The following is a 21,192-nucleotide window of genomic DNA, read 5'->3' as shown; positions in this document are numbered from 1 at the left end:
TCTCTCTCTCTCCCCCCCCCCCCTTCTACTCTCTCTAGAAAGCAATAAAAAAGATATCCTCAGGTGAGGATTTTTAAAAAAAAAAAACAGAATTATGAGAAAAATAATAATGAATGAACCTCTCATTCCTCCTATTATTTACTGACCACTGAACAACTTCTTCTAAATCCTCACCATATGTATCACCATTTCAAATATAAGGAAATTAAGAATGGAGAGACTGAACTAATCTAACAAAACACTCAAATTAAGTAACAGAGTCTAAACAAGAACTAGGACAGTTTGATGCAGAACCCACGAATTTTAATCTTAACTACAACGTCACCATACCTCTTCTTCACCGGCCCACATAATACTGCACTTTAGCCACATTAATCTAAACCAGTTAATAATAATATCAATGCTTTCTTCTTCCCAACAATTCTACCACAATACCTTGCCTTGTTCCAAAAGGAACGTACTGCCGGGCTGGCATGGCTCAGTGGTTGAATGTCGACCTATGAACCAGGAGGTCATAGTTTGATTCCTGGTCAGAGCACATGCCCAGGTTGCTGGCCTGATCTCCAGTATGGGGCATGCAAGAGGCAGCCGATCAGTGATTCTGTCTCATCATTGATGTTTCTCTCTCCCCCTCGCCCTTCCTCTCTAAAGCAATAAAAAAAAAATATTTAAAACAAAACAAAACAAGGAACTTAGTGCTATTTATTAAGTAGTGGCAAAAGTAAAATAAAATATACTTACTGGTTTCGGCATTTTCCTTCTCTTTTTGTCACCTTCTTTAAAAATTCTTCACTTCTATAAATCCTATTGTCACCTTCTGTTAAAAAAAAAAAGCATAATTGATCTATTATATTTTTAATATAATGCTTTTATTTAAACATGTGTATAAAATAAAATTCAAATATTTTTTTTTGGAATGTTTATTGAATTTATTGGGGTTACTGGTTAATAAAATTATGTTTCAGGTACAATTCTAAAAACTTAAAACATTTTAAAATGTTAAAGTAACATAGTAGTCCCTTGTTTTATTGCCATTTTCAATGTTTTCTATTATCATTTCACATTCTCTAAAAATATTTATAGTTATGACTTAAAATAGCATGCATCTCAAATAGCATAAGGTAAAGCATACTGATCACCAACTAAAACTTTAGTTAGAGACAACATACAGCAAGGAAACAAGATTGCTCTGGGGCCAAATGCTGTCTCTGAGTCAGGTTCACCCCCAGATCCCGCCTGCTAGACACAGGGAGTAAAGATGAGGAGAGATGGATTCAGAAGTTAAAAAAATGAATCAAAAAATACTTTCCAACCTTTTCTCTGTATTGCCAAAAACCAAAGGAAATTCGGATTAATGTCAACTATAAAAGGTAACTTTTTAATGAAAATATTTTTTTTTCTTTTTGAAAGTTTAAAAATCCAACAGAGAAAATACACGAGTAAGCTTATTCACCTAAGGTTTATAAAACAGTCATGGTCTGCACAATTGCAATTTGTATGCTACTCACCAACAAATTAGTGGCCTTCACTGAAATGTAGATAAAACTAAAATTGTATCTTTTCAGCCCTATGGCTACAGAAGTGAATCCTAATCCAGGAAAACCATAATGCTACTGCGACTTAAGATAAATGTTCTTACAAACATCTAAAAAATTGGTTTTCACCCTTACAAATCTACCAAAAGATCAAACATTCTTAATCATAATTCACTGTCCATAAAAAAAAGATTGCCATTCCAATTTGAAAATCTATAGTAAGAAGTATATCAGATAAATTATTACTTGAAATTAGCTTATATTGGTAGTATCTTTGCCAAGAAACTTTATTCATTATACTAGCTTCAACTAAACTAATATACAATTAATTTTGTGTTTCAAAATTATATTACCAGTTGCTTTTTAAGATGCTATAATTATGCCGAAGCCGGTTTGGCTCAGTGGATAGAGCGTCGGCCTGCGGACTGAAAGGTCCCGGGTTCGATTCCGGTCAAGGGCATGTACCTGGGTTGCGGGCACATCCCCAGTAGGGGATGTGCAGGAGGCAGCTGATCGATGTTTCTCTCTCATCGATGTTTCTAACTCTCTATCTCTCTCCCTTCCTCTCTGTAAAAAATCAATAAAATATATTTAAAAAAAAAAAAAGATGCTATAATTAATAAAACTGAAAATTCTCCAACCTGAAATAAAGGTAAAGCACTGAAGTAAGGTAATTTCCCTAAACTGTACTCAATCAATCACATGCCAATAAACCTCCCTACAGAGGGAACTTCCTTCCAAATTATTTTTTATCTATTAAACTCCTTATTTCCTAACTCACCTACTTTCACAGACCTAAACGTACTTCAGTTCTATCTTCTAATTCTATACCCTCTTCGTCCCACTACCATTGTCTTAGTTCAGATTCTTATCATCTCAGGTCTTAAAATAGCCTCTATGCATCTGCTCTTAACATCCTATCTAATAAAAGAGAAACATGGTAACTAGCCGTACATCCGCTACCCTTCCCATTGGCTAATCAGGGCGATTTGCAAATTAACTGCCAGCCAAGATGGCGGCCGGCAGCCAGGCTACTGACAGGAACAGGAGGCTTGCTTGCTTCAGTGACAGAGGACTCCAACGTTCCCCGCCTGCCGCTGCTGGGCTCTGAGCTGCTAAGAAACATTGTTACAAATATAGAAGCTAAACAAAACCCCAGAAACCTGTTTTCAGTCAGCCGGGATCTCAGACTGGAGTCGCAACAAAGTTTCAAATACAGAAAGTAAACAAAGCCAGAAACCTGCTTTCAGCAGCGAGGTCTCACAGCCAAAGCGGGCTCTCAGCTCCAGTGACAGCCATAAATCCAAGAATTAAAAAAAAAAAGGAAAAAAGAGCGGTTGGGGGCTTCAGTCACCCGCCAGCCTGAAAACGGCCCTCAGCCCCTCACCCAGACTGGCCAGGCACCCCAGTGGGGACCCCCACCCTGAAGGGGGTGTGACCAGATGCAAACAGCCATCATCCCCTCATCCAGGCTGGCCAGGCACCCAAGCGGGACCCCCACCCTGAAGGGTGTGTGACCAGCTGCAAACAGCCATCATCCCCTCATCCAGGCTGGCCAGGCACCCCAGTGGGGACCCCCACCCTGATCCAGGACACCCTTCAGGGCAAACCAGCCGGCCCCCACCCATGCACCAGGCCTCTATCCTATATAGTAAAAGGGTAATATGCCTCCCAGCACCGGGATCAGCGGAGCCGCGAGGCCTCCTGGCCCCTGGAGCAGCGTGACAGGGGGCAGTGCCCAAACCACGATCGTCCTGCGGCTCTGTGTGTGACAGGGAGTGGGGCCACAACCTCCCTATCCGTCCTGCTGTTTGTGACAGGGGAAGGCACCCCAACCCCCTGATCGGCCCTGCTCTGTGCCTGAGAGGGGGGTGCTCCCCAACCCCCTGATCGGCCCTGCCCTGAGTGTGACAGTGGCGGCGCCCCAACCCCCCTGATGGGCCCTGCTGTGTGTGTGACAGGGTACGGAGCCCCAACCCCCCTGATGGGCCCTGCTCTGTGTGTGTGACAGGGTACGGAGCCCCAACCCCCCTGACGGGCCCTGCTCTGTGGGTGATAGAGGGCAGCGCCCCCACCGCCCCCCCACGGGCCCTGCTCTGTGGGTGATAGAGGGCAGCGCCCCCACCGCCCCCCCACGGGCCCTGCTCTGTGTGTGACGGGGTAGAGCCATAACCTCCCCATCAGCCCTGCCCTGAGGGTGACAGGGTGCGGTGCCCCAACCCCCTGATCCGCCCTGCTCTGTGTGTGACAGGGTACGGAGCCCCAACCCCCCTGATGGGCCCTGCTCTGTGAGTGACCCGGGGCAGCGCCCCAACCCCAATTGGCCCTGCTCTGTGCGTGACGGGGTGGCGCCGCAACCTCCCCACTGACCCTGCCTTGAGTGTGACAGGGGACGGTGCCCCAACCCCCCAATCGGCCCTACCCTGAGCATGACTGAGGGTGGCATCGCAACCTCCCAATCCGCCCTGCTCTGTGCATGAGAGGGGGCGGTGCCCCAACTCCCCAATCAGCCCTGCTCTGAGCCCTACCAGGGGCTGCACGTAGGGATTGGGCCTGCCCTCTGCCACCGGGGAGCAGGCAGGCCTAAGCCAGCAGGGCGTTATCTCCCGAGGGGTCCCAGACTGCGAGAGGGCACAGGCTGGGCTGAGGGACCCCCCTCCCGCACCGAGTGCACAAATTTTTGTGCACCGGGCCTCTAGTCATCTATAAGCTAATAACCCCCAAATCTGTACATTTCTCCAACACTTGCTTGGCTAACTTGGCCTGCTCAACATCTAAACATTATCTCAAATATAAAGTAGCCAAAACACTTCAACCCCTACCCTATAGCTGAGTCTGCTTTCCCATAAAAGTCTTGATGATATCCTATATAATAAGAGCCTAATATGCTAAGTGTCCAGTTGTCCATTCAATCAATCAAAACATAATATGCTAATGATACGCTAAGGCCACTCAACCACTCGCTGATGTGCACTGACCACCAGGGGGCAGACGCTGACCAGTAGGTTAGCTTGTGGATGGGGTCTGGCTAATCGGGACTAAGTGAGATGGGCTGGACATGCCCTGGAGCCCTCCCTCGGTTACTCCCCTGCCCCGATTGTGCACCAGTGGGGTCCCTTGGCCTGGCCTGTGCCCTCTCGCAATCCAGGACCCCTTGGAGGATGTCAGAGAGCCGATTTCAGCCCAGTCCCACAGGCCAGGCTGAGGGACTCCACTAGTGCACAAATTCATGCACTGGGCCTCTAGTATTTCTAGAAAATTACTCATTGTATTCGCTCATGTTTTTTCATAGCTCTACTACATCTGCAGGTATAATCCTCTTTTCATTTCACTTTTGCCTTCCACTTTGTTTTATTAATTTTGCCAGAAGTTTGCTTAGTTTACTGGTCTAAAGGCCAGCTTTCAGTTTTGATATTGTTTCTTATATGATTTTCTCCTTTGTTAATTTGTGTCCTTTTCCTCATTTTTTTTTTCTTCTCATTAGTTAGCTTTACTCTGTGGCTCATTTTCTAATCCCTAAAATTGAAAGGTTACCTAAGTAATTTCCAATCTTTTTTCTTTTCTAATATGTGCATTAAGGTCATAAACTAAGCATGTCCAAGTATAAGGCAGCTCTAAATATAAAGTGATTCTATTTCTCCAGTTAGAATATTTTAAAATAATTTTTATCTGAATATGTAAAATAAGCAAATATATATTTATTAGTATACTTAGCACATTGCGAACAAGTAGTTTTATTGCTAGCTTTACCCAGTGACCAGATAAATTTCTATTGAATGAGTACAAAAAACATTTTACATATATGTTAAAGGCATGCTTTAAAATTAAATACCCATTGCATGTTGAAGTGAGAATTCTTGTGATCCGTCCTCAATGTGTTAAATATTAAAATACGTAAACTGTAAACTATTGATTTTGTCAGAATATTGTTTGCTTTATCTCGTATTTCATAGAAAATTTTTGACACATGAGTGCATCAAAACTTTCTGAATCACAGTAAATTTTCCAAATTACATAAGCATTTTTTGAATCACTGTATTATACTATCACTAAAATTTTTATCCCAAGCCACAACTACCCATTTATATAAAATATTAGGACTGTCTTGCTTATTTATACCCTTTAGATATATTTTACTATCTACAGTGTAGCCAGAGTGTATTATTTTTTAGTGATTTTTTTTTAGCACCAGATCTGTGCTAGATTTCTTTGCCTCTTATCAGATGAGTTCTGAGCTTTCCAAACTCACAGGTACTAAAAGGGCACTTCAGGTCAACGTGCCAGTCTTGAACTTTCATGTTCAAAACAAAGAGAACGGACGTGAGGATTTCTTATGCTCAAGAGAAAGAGAACATGAGAATTACAATGAGAGTTTCTAAGAACACATAAATAAATTTGTCTGAGGAATATTTTTTTTGAGAAAATATCTTACCTGCTATTTGAATCCATAATATTTTGCTAAGTCATTATAGTGGTTTTCCACATGTTTTTATATGTACTTTTTCATGGTTGTTTAACTCTAAATGTTTCATTTTTCCAATTATAATTTCTAATCACTACTAAGAACTTTAAGTTTTCAAATGAAATGGTTAGAGTCCTGGGGGCAGAATGCTATCTTTTTATTACTTATTCTAAGTTTACTATACTATAGTCAAATAGTTCATTCAGATATCCTTTATGTTTAGAACTTGGTCAGTTTAGTTTCTTTTTTTTAACCAAAAAAAGTTCCTTTCACATAAATAAAAACGTATTTGCTGCATCTGATAAGCTAGATCAAGCTAGACCAAGTAGTCAATGTTTTATGTATAGTCTTTCTACTATTATTCATGTTAGGGTACTTAATCAATTTGAGAAAAAAATGGATTAAATTTTCCCAAGTCTGATTGTGGATATTAATTTCTTCTTGTAAAATGTATACGCTTTAGGCTATGTTACTAGGTGCGCATAGGTTTACAAGTGTTACATCTTCCCAGTGGATACTTTCCTTTTCCACTAAGTAGTAACTTAATTGCATACAGAATTTTACACGGACGGTTACTCCCTCAGCATTTGGAAGATATTCTTTTTCTGGGATCTGTTACTGCTGATGAGAAGTCCGCTGTCAATCTAACTCATTCCTTTGAGGTAATACATGCCTTTCATCTCTGCTTCCCTTTTAAGATATTTTTTGGGGGAATGGAAGTGTTCTTCAGAATTACTTTTATTTTCCTTGTTCAAAATTAGGTAAGCTTTCTGACAACTGTGGCTTTTCTAAACTCTGGAAAAGTATTAGCCATTATTTCTTTCCCATTTTATATTTTCATTCAGCAGTTCTTCTTATATACATAATGGGTATCTAATATCTCTAATCAGGTAAATAAATAACAAGTGTGTGGGTATGCAGAATTTCTGAAGCTACGTTATCACTCAAATATTAATGGTAGGATTGTGTTCTTTTCCTTTAAGAAATAATTTAACCATGTTTTCAATATCAGAATTACTTCAAGTTATATTCTATTGCAGCGATTCTCAACCTGTGGGTTGCGACCCCTTTGGCGGTCGAACGACCCTTTCACAGGGGTCGCCTAAGACCATCCTGCATATCAGATATTTACATTACAATTCATAACAGTAGCAACATTACAGTTATGAAGAAGCAACGAAAATAATTTTATGATTGGGTCACAACATGAGGAACTGTATTTAAAGGGCCAGAAAGTTGAGAACAACTACTCTATTGGAAAAGACCTTTGAAGCAAAATAATACATTATTAAAGTTTTAGATTTAAAAAGAACTCTGATGACATAAAAGTATATGATACATCAATACACATGAACCAGGTTTTTACACAAGTTAATTACATTTTTTAAATCTCCAACAAGCCTAACTGATCTAAATAAACTGTGGGAAGTGAAGGAACTAACCAAAGCTTTTGCAAATACAGATTCAGTTAACTTCTAAAAGACGCTTCTAAAAATGTGTATTTTCAGGCTAGTGTTCTCTCTTAAAGTTCTAGTTAGCCTTCACCCTATTTTACTGCAGTTAATTGTAAGTTATATGAGAAAAATGTGGTTCTACCTCCTTATTTAACAGTTGAATATAGAGTGATTATTCAACAATGCCTTATATTTATAGAATACTTCATAGTTGTATGTTCTTATACATCAATTTTCTACTAACAAAAATTAGGAGACAGTAAGACAGGTCACATCATGGATACTTTATAGAAACGTGCATAAAAGTGATTTTTCCTAAATCACATGGGTAATAAGTGAACACGTCTTTTTGACACGCAGAATCCAGAGTTCTATCATATACTAACCTGTCTTCCTCATTTTAAAAATCAGATGAGAATTTATTTCACTAAATTGCTTACATATCAGTTACTAGCTTATCTATGTATATAAAAGCCTAAGCAACGGGTCGACCAGATGACTGGATGATCAGATGACCAGCTGGTAGCTATGATGTGCATGGACCACCAGGGGGCAGATGCTTACTGCAGGAGCTGCCCCCTGATGGGCAGTGTGTTTCCACAGTGGGAGCACCACTCAGCTGACCGACGGGCGCCAGATGGCGGGCTCATGGCTGACGAATGCAGCTGTGGTGGCATGAGTGGTTCCCCCCTCCCACCTCCGCAGCAGTGCTACTGAGCAGTGGAAGCAGCAGGTGCAGCAGGGCCTGGATGAGCGGAAGCGGCGCCCCTGCCACCTGCCACCTGCCACCTGTTGCTTCACGCACTACTACATCCCCCAGGGGATGTCAGACTGCCAGTTTCCAACATCCCCTGAGGGGTTCCGGATTGCTAGAGGGCACAGGCCAGGCTGAGAGACCCCACCAGTGCATGAATCCATGCACTGGGCCTCTAATCCTATATAATAAAAGCCTAATATGCTAAGTGTCCGACCGTTCATTCCACCGTTCCACCAGTTGCATGATGCACACTGACCACCAGGGGCAGACGCTCTGACTGGTAGGTTAGCTTGCTGTTGGGGTCTGACCAAACGGGACTGGGTGAGATGGGCCAGACATGCCCTAGATCAGTGGTCGGCAAACTGCAGCCCCTTGAGTGTGGCTCTTCCACAAAATACCACGTGCAGGCGCACACATACAGTGCGATTGAAACTTCGTGGCCACACTCAAGGGGCCAAAGAGCCGCATGTGGCTGGCGAGCCGCAGTTTGCCGACCACTGCCCTAGAAAAATCCATGCACTGGGCGGTTTGGGCCCGATCCCTGCAGGCCAAGCCAAGGGACCCCACCAGTGGACGAATCCAAGCACTGGGCCTCTAGTATACTATGATACAGATAAGAATTCTGCCTTGTATTTTTTAGGATGAGGCTGTGTATATATGTAATTAAAACCTACGTTTTTAGCCAATTAAGTGATTATTGAAAAATATATCACAAAATTATTTAACCTTAACTGAACATTTCTAGAACTTCTGATTGTATTAGTATATTGTTCTTGAAACTGGCATCATTTGTTAGTAGAACAGACAAATGTCACATGAAAAGACATGATACCTAGATACATGTCACAGGGGTTCCACCACCAATTGAGTCATCTTGAATACTGTCAGTGTCTTCCTTTCTTTCCTTTCTAAAAAATGGCAATATATAATCACCTAAGCCACTGTATATCGAAGATATATAATAAATATCAACTATTCTTCCCTCCTCCCACTCTTCATAAATTTCTTAGAGTGGGCTTACCCTACCTTTTGTCCTTACTGACTCCCCATAAGCAACGAAACACAATCATGGCAGCAAAATAACCAAAAATTAAGAGATGCTGCCAGAAGACATGTCCCACTTCCAGAAAAGTTCATGTATGAATATGTCCTCAACACTAAATGTGTCACATTTTATAAATAAAACATTCTCTTCTTTGTCCTTTAACTCTAACGGGGACCCTAAAACAGCCTCCTCTCTACCTCACACAATAGAAAAACAGCCTTGTACTCAACACCTTGAGCTCTAGTAAGTCAGCAGCAAAACAGACTCCTTCCCACCTGTCAGGAGGTAAAACAGGTGTTAAGTCTAGTCCATACTAGGCCTACATTAAAGCTTCAATAATTTTTACCAGGCTGCCTAATTTTACTCTTGATATTCTTTTCCCCAAGCCTAAAGTAATTTTTCCTGTCTTTTACCCAAACCTACTTGTAAATTTTTTTGTTTTTTTTTCTCGACACAAAAGAAATCTCTGAACACAATTTTGGTCTCTCCACAGACTAAAAAAATGACAAAAGAATCCCTCTGCCAATAAACTGAATTAATAAAGTGACTCTGGCAGTCAAATCAACACAATAACAGCATCTACAAAAAAAAAGTTCTTAATCTTCTGCCACCACAGGCCCCTCTGGAGAAGCCTGCGAAGCTCTTCCTAAGAAAAGTATTTTTATCCATTTTTTTTTAATATATTTTATTGAATTTTTTACAGAGAGGAAGGGAGAGAGTCAGAAACATCGATGAGAGAGAAACATCGATCAGCTGCCTCCTGCACATCTCCAGATGTGCTCGCAACCAAGGTACATGCCCCCGACCGGAATCGAACCTGAGACCCTTCAGTCCGCAGGCCGACGCTCTATCCACTGAGCCAAACCGGTTTCAGCAGAAAAGTATTTTTAAATGCACACAGTAGGCCTGGCCTGGTAGGTCAGTTGGTTAGCATTGTCCCACCAAGGTTGTGGGCTCAATCCCTGGTCAGGACGCATACAAGAATCAACCAATGAACACACAAACACGTGGAATAACAAATCAGTTTCTCTCTCCTTTCCTCTCTCTCAAAAATTAATCAATAAATGACACTTAAAATGCACACACTAAAATAACACCAAAAATAATTACATTGAAATTATCAAAATATAAAAAGCACAAATTTATAAAATAGTAATATATGTGCTTCTTTATTAATCTTTAGACAATATCTATTAGTGGGCCTAATAATTAAACTTCTAAGTAATGATGAGTATGAATGTCATTTTAAGATATCTGCAACAGTAATGGATCTGCAATTTCTATTGGAAACAGTCTCTGCTACTGCTCATTGCTACCGCTGCCCACTTTCATAATGAAAGGAAATATGTAAAGATGTAACCTTTTTCCCTATCCAACTTCACAGACCCATAGGCTTAAAACCTCTAACATACACAGAAATATGTTTATTATGTTTAGCTCAGTGTTAAGACTGTATTTAATAGCAATGATAATGCACTTTTACCTATATAATGCCATGTGATTCCTTAAGTGAAACAAAAAGGACAAGAATTTTAAGCTCCATTTTGCAAATAAAGAAATAGGCCAAAGGCAAGGACAAGGGTAGTGAATGGAGGGAGTAGTTGTAGAATGCTCACTATTCAACCACTGATCTACATTATATAATTTTCATAACAGCTCTTCCTCCCCCTGCCCAACAAGAATGAATCCCTCATTCTTCTAATAAGGAAATGCAGGTTCAGGTAAGTGACTTGCACAAAGTACTAAGGCTAGTTAACAAAGTCAGAGGTCCATGGAAATCCTAGTCCTGGGCTCTTGACATTCTGCCCCTTTCTAACATCATTCTAGACAAGTTCATCCCAAGCAATGACTAGAACACATTAATACTGGTATAATCACCTCTGTATATGAATTTCGTGTAAGGCTGATATGCAGTTCTAAATAAGAAATTAAGTACTTTTTTTGTAGGAAATTATTTTTGTTCAAGAATATTTTCAAGGGCCCTAACCGGCGTGGCTCAGAGGATAGAGCGTCAGCCTGCGGACTGAGGGTCGCAGGCTCGATTCCGGTCAAGGGCATATGCCTGGGTTGCAGGCTCGATCCCCAGTAGGGGGCGTACGAGAGGCAGCCAATCAATGATTCTCTCTCTTCATTGATGTATCTATCTCTCTCTCTCCCTTCCTCTCTGAAATCAATAAAAATATTTTTAAAAACGAATATTTTCAAGGAAATGAAATATTCAACATTTTTAGCAAAATATACATGTTACTGAAAATGCAATGTCTAGAACTTAAATATAAAGGAAAACTGCAATATTTTTAAAATTTTTATATTGAACTTACATTCTCTTCTAAATTAATTTTATAAATTTAAAAGAAACACCATATCTGTATTATTCCCAAGGCAGGTAGAAAAATAACATTATCATTCACAATGATTAATTTTAAACACCAAAAGATAAGAAAGTTAAATCCAGTCCAATTTCCTCATTTTACCTTTATGGAAACATAAAAAATTTATCTAATAAATGTTTAAAATAGAAAAACAAAGATAGGTTCAAATCTGTTGCACTGAAATATTTACTCGTTTATACACACAAAAGTGCGTAACACACTATGATGTACAATATGGCACAACTATATTCCATCAGAGTGTGACCTTCTCTGTCGTGTACACCTCAAATGTAAAGAGTATTTGGCACATGATTATAAATATCTGAATGTATGAAAGATATCTTAAAGCAGGGGTGGGCAAACTTTTTCAGTAAAGGACCAAAGAAGTAAACTTTTTAAGTTTTGTGGATCTTAAGGTCTATGTTGCAACACCTCTATTGTTGTAGCCTGAAAGCAGACACAGGTAATATGTAAACAAATGAGTTATAATGTATTCAAATAAAACTTTATTTACAAAAACAGGCAGCAGGCTGGATTTGGCTCATAGGCCAATGTGTCAACCCCTGCCTTAAAGTATTTTAGCAGGAAATCAATGCTTTTATTACATAATTTAAGTAAATGTGGTACCCATAAAGATAGGAACTCACATATTCATGCTAGATTATGTATGACAGATCAATCTTGGATCTGATTTGGAATGGGCGTAAGAAAGAACCCAAGACATTTGGTATATGACTAAGGAAAATAATCTAATGGGAACAGTTAGAAGAAGGGCAATTCCATTACCATCGCCAGTGACTGGTTAGGTATATAAAGTACCCAATCCTGACCGAGGAGACTAGGTATCTGCTGGGGGGGGGGGGGGGGGGGGGCTTCTGGGAGAGAGACAGCTGGATACTGAACGGAATGGGATGCCAGCCCTGCTGCAGCCACATTGGAAGCAAGCGAAAGCAGTTTTAACTATGAAGCTGAAGGGAAGACCACAGGGCAGAGAACTGGTACAAGAATGAGTCCTTGATGTCATTACTGTTATTCTTGAGCCTCTAGACTTTATTATGTTAAGATGGTAAATTTCCTCATTATTGAAGCATGTTTGAGACTTTTCTGTTATAACAGCCAAAGCATCTTAAATGATATAAGGACTTGAAAGTGAAGACTGCTCACTTCACAATTTCACCTGCAGCCGTCCTTATTAATTACAACTTTTCACAAAGACATATTTAAGGTCCTGAAAGCCCAGAGACTACCTACAACTCAGAAAAATATACATATCAATTACTGATACTGAAATTCATAACTTTATAGTTTCTGTAATTGTGGAGAAACTAAAACAATGCAGTCCCTCCTTCTTTGATACTGTATCTAAGACATCCTTTCATTAAGATGTTTTTTTCTCTCTAAAGCAGGGGTTAGCAAACTTTTTCTATGAAGGGCCACATAGTATTTACTCTAGGTTTTGCAAAAACTGCAAACTCTGCTGTTATAGCTCAAGAGCAACCAATATGTAAACAAATGGCATTTCTGTGTTCCAATAAAACTTTATTTACATCCGTGGCTCGGTTGGTTGGAGCATCCTGCCATACAGGGCAAGGTCATGGGTTTGATTCCCATCAGGGCACAGACCTAGGTTGCAGTTCTGTCTCCAGGTGGGGCACCTACACCCAGGAGAGGCAACCTATCAATGTTTCTCTCTCATATGGATGCTACTTTCTCGCCTTCTAAAATCAATGAAAACATATCCTTGGGTGAGAATTAAGATTTTTTTAAAATTTTATTTACAAAAGCAGGCTGGATTTGGCCTTGCAAACCAGTTTGCTGACCTGATCTCTAAATGGTTAACAGTAAAGAGATTATCTCTCTTAAACAAATCAACTTTACTAGAACTTAAAAATAGTTTATTTAAAATGTGTACAAATTATGTAGAAACGTAAAGTAACAAACTTTTCTTGCGCATTCTACTCATACCCATTAGATCATTTGATGTAGTCTAGTTACCTTATTTCTATATAACATACTGTTAAAATGTAACAATATTTTGTTACCAGACAGATATTACAGTAGGAAAAAAATATAAAACTTAATTCATATGCAAATTTGCATCTACTCACAAAATAAAAATAAGTAAATTAGTGAATTTGAAAAATTTCTCTACATACATAGTAATTATTCAAAGAAAAAAATCACCCTCTATATCTAACCTGAATGAACAGCTCTCTTCCAGGAGGCTGATATTAGAGTTAAAAATAGAATACGGAAGTGAATCAAATGGACCATATTTTCCTTCCAAACAGATCCCTGGTACAAAGATACACATTATATGAACATTTCAGCACCCAAAACCATAAACCCATTTTCAAAGGACACCATTTTCCACTGGCATTTATATACCTTACTCTAAGAAAACAAAAGGTGAATTTCACCTTTAATCATTAGTCAAGAAAATATGCACATATACGTAAGCACATTTAAGAATTATTATAGGACAGCCATTTTAACCTTTTTCATCTCATGGTACACATAATTACTAAAATTCTGTGGCACACCAAAAAACATATGTTTTTGTCCATCTGACAAAAAAAATTGGTATAATTTTGATTCATTCACACTGGACAGCTATTGTTGTACTGGCTGTTGTCATTTTTTTATTTGACAAGCTAAGGGAAAAGAGGTCAGTGGCCCTGACTAAATAGTCAGGTATTGCATGTTTTAAAAATTCTTGCGGCACCCAGCTGAAAATAGCTGTGGTAGGAAATTCCATTGTGTTATTCCATTCAAATGATAGAATTCTGAGAAACATTAATTAATGTTTAACAATAATAAACACCCTTTCAACATCTGTTACAAAATAACCTTATTTTTACAGAGTTTAAAGTAAAAAATAAGATCTATAAAGTATATATATAAGTACTGGCATTTTCTATATACAAGGAATTGCTAGTAGCAATTACCAATGAGAAATATGACTGGGAAAGAGGTTGGAGGGTTCTAGGGAGTGAGGACTTTTGCTTTTCCCTTTACATCTTTTTCGGTCTTTAAACTTTCTCCTAAAATGTATTACTTTTTTAGCCTTTTAAAATGGTTTAAAATATATGTTCAATATAAGTTAATATTGAGACATATTCCAGGAACTAAAATGAAAAGGAAAGGCAGAAGTTCTCTGAAGGAAGCTAGACATCGAGGAACTCTCCAGGGTCAGACTGGCCACTTCCACCACTGGTGAGAGGTGAGCAGACACTGACTGCAGAAGCTAGGGGAGTTCCCCCAGAGTATCAGCCTGAGGCTTAAAACCACCTGGGAAGGGTGGAGTCCACAGCAATTCAATCCAGTTCCACTGATCCAGTACCCAAGAGTAGTATCTGTGTAGGTAAGAAGTGCACCCTTGCCCTAGCTGGTTTGGTTCAGTGGACAGAGCATCGACCGGCCTGCAGACTGAAGGATCTCGGGTTCAATTCCTGCCAGGGGCACAAGCCCCCGTTGGGGTTTGATCCTTAGTAGGGGGCATGCAGGAGACAGCCAATCAGTGATTCTCTCTCATCATTGATGTTTCAATGTCTCTCTCCCTCTCCCATCCTCTCTGAAATCAATAAAAATATTTAAAAAAAAAAAAGTACACCCTAGCTCAGTGATGGCGAACCTTTTGAGCTCGGCATGTCAGCATTTTGAAAAACCCTAACTTAACTCTGGTGCCATGTCACATATAGAAATTTTTTGATATTTGCAACCATAGTAAAACAAAGACTTATATTTTTGAGATTTATTTTATATATTTAAATGCCATTTAACAAAGAAAAATCAACCAAAAAAATGAGTTCGCGTGTCACCTCTGACACGTGTGTCATAGGTTTGCCATCACTGCCCTAGCTTTTGGTCTGCAGGGGGGCCACACCATCCAAGAATCTACTTCCTAGATTCACAAAAGTAGCATAAAATTCCATTATAGCTAATGGAATTTATTACCTATCAGGTATGCTCTACCAGCATAGCTCAGTCTTCACAATCTTAACACTTTTTTTTTTTTTTTAAGGCTTTGGTCTTTGGGAAGTACTAGTTAAAATTTGCCATTTTTAAATGGCGTAAGTTAAAATGCAGTAAGTTAGAAATGAATGAAAAGCAAGGCTCCCACCATCATCCAACATTTCGGACTCTACTATAGCAGACTATGCATAGACTAAAGATTGAGAACTGAAATTAAAATGAAATATGTACACTTTCAACAGCCTGCAAAGGATAAAAATAGTAAAATCCAATTCTGCTCTTGGGAACAGTGAAGCAATAAACAAGAAACAAGCCTTGCTCCCTCTCCCTGAGACTACTGAGAGTTAGCAAGAGGGAGAGAGAATAGTAAAACCTGTCATTTCTTACACCAGGAAAAAGAATGAATTTCCCGTTAAGAAGTAATGCATAAAACGAAGGACAGATGCAATATACTCTCCATACACCAAAATTACACTATTCTACAAGTATTTCTGAGCTCTCGTACCTGCTCTTCCATGTGTGAGGATACGGGAGTAAACAAAACAATGTATCATCCACAAGGGCAATAATTTACTATTTCTAAATGCCATAGTCAAATTTTGTCTCATTTAAATGAAACTGTAAAGCATTCCAATGTATAGATATAAGATATCCATTCCTTACGAATAATGTACTGTTTATTAAATCCCATCCTATATAAAGTGATTAAACAAAAGTCAGTGCAATCCTTTTTACAGCATGCTATTGACTTCAAAATGAGTGTTCTAAATGCCGTCCTCCTGGAGGTAAACTATTATTGTTAGTCTCTCTGGAAGACAAGGCACACCGGTGAAAGCAATGGAATTCTGAAAATAAAGAAGTCTGAGTATTAATCCCTTCTCGAATCTAAGCATGCTGTTTTGGCAAATGGATTAAACCATGATTTATCCAGCAAAATGAACGGGGCAATTGTTCCTTCAGAGCTCCGTCAGCAATATAACAGGGTATTTAGTGTTCGTGTTCTAAAAAAAAATGCAGCGTAAACAATAGATCGCAATGTCTATGTCCAAGTACTCATTTATCGAATAAACCCTAACCATCTCGGGCTTTTAGGTTCACATCATGCCCGTCTTGGTGCCACCGGACTCGTTAAAATGTCTTCTTGAGAATCTCAACTGTTATTTCAACGTAAGTATCTTTGATGAAGTTGACTTCACACTTCCAACCTCATGAAGAACCACCACTAAAGGGGAAAATAAAACACCAAATAGTGGGAGTGGCTAAAGAGCCACGGTATCTGCATAGGAAGCGGGGTGCTTTTTTTAAACTGAAATCATGCCGTGCCCCCCTTTCCCAGGTGGCCCGGGAACTCCGTTCAGAGCCCTTTGCAGGAAGGGGGGCCGGGAGGTTCTCAACCCGCCCGCTGGGGTCTAAGACACCAAAGCGGCCGCCCCGGCCCCGAAAGCGGAGGCTCCGAGGCCGCCGCCGCACGTAGCGGGGCGGCGGGAGCGCGGCCCCGGCTCGGGGTGCGGGCGGCCGGGAGCGGTGCGCGCCCCAAGCCCGGGACGCGCCATCCCCGGGCCACGAGGGCGGCCGCACGCTCTCTAGTAACTCAACACCCTCCCCTGCACCCGAGGCCGGAGGCTCCTGGATGCCTCCCCGCCCGGCGCCGGCCCTCCTCGCGGCTGCATTTCCAAACTGCCCGCCGGACGCGCGGGCGGCCGGGCCGCGCCCAGGCGATGGAACCCGCCCGCCCCGAGCTCCGGGTCCCGGCCGACGCCCGAGGCGGACCCCGCGCCCGCCGCGGGGAGAATCGCGCGGCGGCAGGTCCGGGCGGCGGCCGGTCACGACTCGGGCCGGCCTCGCGGGTCCCCCCGCCCCGGGAGCGGCCGGGCGATAGGGCGGCGCCGCGGGGCGCGAACGGAGGCGCGCGAGGCCCTAGCAGCGCGGCCGACGGGCAGCGCGGGCCCCGCAACTTCTCGCCACCCCCGCGGCTGCGGCGGCGCGGGAGCGGGGCGCGGGGAGGCGCCGGCGGCTTACCCCACGGCGAGCGGTCCTCCACCCGAGCGCGGCGGGGCGCAGAGCGCGGGCCGGGCGTCGCGGCTGCGGCAGGAGGGAGGGAGACGCGCAGTAGGAGCCCGGGCCCCGGAGAGCAGAGGCGCCGCCGCAGACAGCTCCGCAATATGGCCGCCCGGCGGCTCCGGGCGGGGCGGGGGTGGGGGGGAAGGCGGGGCTGCCCCGGGCCCCCCGCCTCCCCCTGCCGGCGGCCGCCTCGCGCCGCGGCCAGAGCGCCAACGCCGCCGCCCGGCCGCCCCGCCCCGCCCCGCCCTGCGGCTCCCAGCGGCCCCCGTCGCGGGGCGTCGGCGGGGTTCTCCGGCCGGGGCTGGGCCGCCGAGCCCGGGGGGAAGTGGGGCGCGCACCGAGGAAGGGGGACCCCATCCGGGGGCCGGGCTAGAGCGAAGCGGGCTGCGCGGAGCCGCCCCACCCAGAGCGCAGAGCGCGCCCGCCGCTCCCCGCGAGTGGAAACTTGAAACTCCCGCTGGTGCCAGGAGACGCGCCGCGGGCGTCTGCGCGGCCCCCGAGGAGGGGCTCTTCCCGCAGGGAATCCGGGGCCGAATCGAGCGTGGTCGTTGGCTGTTGGGCTTGAAAAGCCTGGGTCAGGGGAGAAAAAATGGGCCTTTCAGGGGAATTTGTATTTGCAACAAAGAACGTTTAAGTTATTTTGGCAGGTTTTACCCAACTAGACAAACGTGCTTTCTCAGGGGCAGTGTTTACTTTAAACTCTTAACCAAAACCTCGATGGATATGGCCTCAAACGAGAGTGCACATTTTTATCCAGGCAAGGATATTGGGTGATTTTGTATCACCACCCACATTCTTTGGCAGTTGGGGAGCCCATGAAAAAGTTGCAAGTGGGGGATCCAAAGAGCCACCAAGCCTAAATTATTCTAAATTTAGAGAAAGGCATTTGATGATAGTATAACACTAGCCTAGGCATGTTAGTGGCTGGGAATAGATGGACTTCTGGTCAGTGTTGTGTCACTTGCTCCCTCTCCCCGCTGTTTTCTGCTGGGATGCAAAGACCTAAACATGCTTTGCGTATTAAAAAAAAAAAACAACGAAAAAAAAAAAAAACAGCAATTGCACCAAATCAGATTAGCCTAGTTTGCCCTGTTTGCAGCACTTCATATAGTTTACCTTTTATGAACAAACTTTAGATTCAAATAAAACCTCACGAGTATACTTAACTTTTATAGAACAATAACTCATATCCTTCCTTCCTTACCGTTTGCCTTCCCTGAGACGGTAGCTTTTCCCGGAACTCTCTCCACAGGTCACTTTGACTATGCTTACTCTTCAGTGACTTTCCGCCATTGCCCTGCAAACAATGAAAAGCCCCGGGAGTTTAACTCAAAAGCCTTTAGATTTCATATTTCTCAAGGATGGAAATCAGGTGTGTGTGTTTTAACTCAAAGATTGCTCCCTGGCCTTCCTGGATGGGAAGAATTATCCACATCAAGTGGCATGCATAATAGTCAAAGTAATATGTACATTCCTCAGTGGTACATGAATTAAAAGTATATAAAATACTTTTGCAATGGAAAATGGATTCACTGTTGCTCATGATGTGCCACCCACGGGTGTGAAATGCTTTTATATGACTTTCTTTTAATAATGGCAACAGCCCTGTGTTTGGGGATAGAGGGGGAAGGGCAATGACTAAAGAAAAACCTCAAAGTAGTTAAGTAATTTGCTCAATGTAACAGCTGGAAAGTGGCAAAGCCATGACCAAACCAGTTACATTTGACTCCAAAACCTTCATTTTACTCCATCCCAGGCCACAGTACCCAGACCAGAAATTGTAACATTTCCCTTGGCTATCATATTAGTAAATGTTTAAGTAAAAGATAATATCCAAGACTAATGAGATAAATAGGATACTCCCAGACATTGAGTGGGAGTATAAACAGAAACAACCTGTTTAAAAAGCAATTTGGCACTGTGATTCAACTTACAAAAATGTACGTGGAAACCTCATCCCATGTCTGGGATTCTTTCTGAATGCAAAAATCTGAAACTGAGCAAAAGCTTTATTCATAAACTCTACATCGCAGTATTATTTATAAGGTGCAAAAATAAAAACTTTGTCTACTCTAGCATTTCAGTAACAATTTTAAATGTTTATATGTTATAGTATTACATCATTGGCAAGTGGGATTTTATAGTATTAAGTGGGGAAAAAGTTATAACACTATCCATGCAGTATTATCGCATCCACGTTTAAACACACACACACACACACACACAAACACACACACACCAAAAAAACAACAACAAACAAACAAAAAAACCAAAACACTGCCCTAGCCGGTTTTCTTCAATCGATAGAACATTGACCTGCCGACCGAAAAGTCCTGGGTTTGATTCCAGTCAAGGGCACAGGCCTGGGTTTCAGACTCCATCTCCAGTAGGGGGCATGTAGGAGGCAGCTGATCAATGGTTCTCATCCTTGATGTTTCTATCTCCCTCTCCCTTCCTCTCTGAAATCAATAAAAATACGTTTTTTAAAAAGCAATAGAAAAATATCCACGGGTGAGGATTAAAGCAAACAAACAAAAAAACAACTATGAGTTGTTAGGAAAAAAAGAAAGATTGAAACCAGAGTTGTCATTAGATAGTGTTTCTATGGGCGTATTTTTCCTTTATTCTGTTCTTCAGTATTTTCGACGTTACTTTCGCAGTGTAAAGAAATCTAAGTGTCACTACAATGTGGGTTGTCAGTTACACAAAAATAGCAAAGCTGAGGCAGGATAGTAGGAAGCTTGGAAAAGTCCTTGGCAAGTGGAATAGGGAAATGCAGACAGGTGGCTGATTCAGACGTGCCTCATCCAGCACCCTGACTCACCTGCCTCCTTTCCTCTTGCATGACCACTCCCGTAAGCATTAAGCCCTCAAGACAATGAGGTCCTGATCAGCATCAAATAATCTTGGGAAGGAAGCCTCAAGCCTCGGGTCTGTTGACCATGGAGACAGAGTTTTGGTCAAACTAGAGATAACATCTAGGTTTCAGCTCCAGGCCCAGAAAAGCAGCAAAACCAGAGGAAACTGCATGACAGCTGACATGAGGACCAGATGCAATGATTACTGACCCCCCCCCCCCACCCTAGTGCCCACCAATAGGTAGAAACCAGAACCCTGACTCCATAAGCTCATTTTGATGAATCAGCACATTAAAGGACAAGTCTGGAAAGCTGATGAATATTCTAGTGAGATCCTTTCTTGAGATCTCCTCTAGAATTCCTGCCTTTAGAAAACAGATTTTAAAACCCCTTCAGAGGACCCAGGTGCATTGCTCTCTCTCTTTAGACTAGAGCAGTGGTTCTCAACCTTGGCTGCACGTTAGAATCACCTGGGAATCTTTTTAAAATCCTGATTTCTGGGCCTCATCCTCCGAAAATTCTGTTTCTTTGTTACTAATGTTGTGGACCCACCCCATAACAAAGAAACAGAATTTCCGGAGAATGAGGCCCAGAAATCAGGATTTTAAAAAGATTCCCAGGTGATTCTAATGTGCGGCCAAGGTTGAGAACCACTGGACTAGAGCAAGCCGAT

General features: G+C 42.2%; 1 protein-coding gene across 2 annotated transcripts in view; it reads right to left on the bottom strand.

Annotated features, from left to right (window-relative positions):
- RDX (radixin) overlaps nucleotides 1-17,781 on the bottom strand; it is a 93,946-nt gene extending 76,165 nt beyond the window's left edge. For both annotated transcript variants that reach the window (XM_081098777.1, XM_081098776.1), the window contains exons 1-2: nucleotides 17,620-17,781; nucleotides 742-817 (exon numbers count right to left, since the gene is read on the bottom strand). In XM_081098777.1, the coding sequence (XP_080954903.1) occupies nucleotides 742-753 (12 nt within the window). In that variant the 5' untranslated portion in view covers nucleotides 754-817; nucleotides 17,620-17,781. The remainder of the gene's footprint in view (nucleotides 1-741; nucleotides 818-17,619) is intronic.
- Nucleotides 17,782-21,192: the final 3,411 nt, after the last annotated feature.

Source organism: Myotis nattereri, assembly GCF_964212035.1.
Source record: "Myotis nattereri genome assembly, chromosome: 9".
Taxonomy (NCBI): domain Eukaryota; kingdom Metazoa; phylum Chordata; class Mammalia; order Chiroptera; family Vespertilionidae; genus Myotis; species Myotis nattereri.
This window is presented reverse-complemented; position numbering and strand designations above follow the sequence as displayed.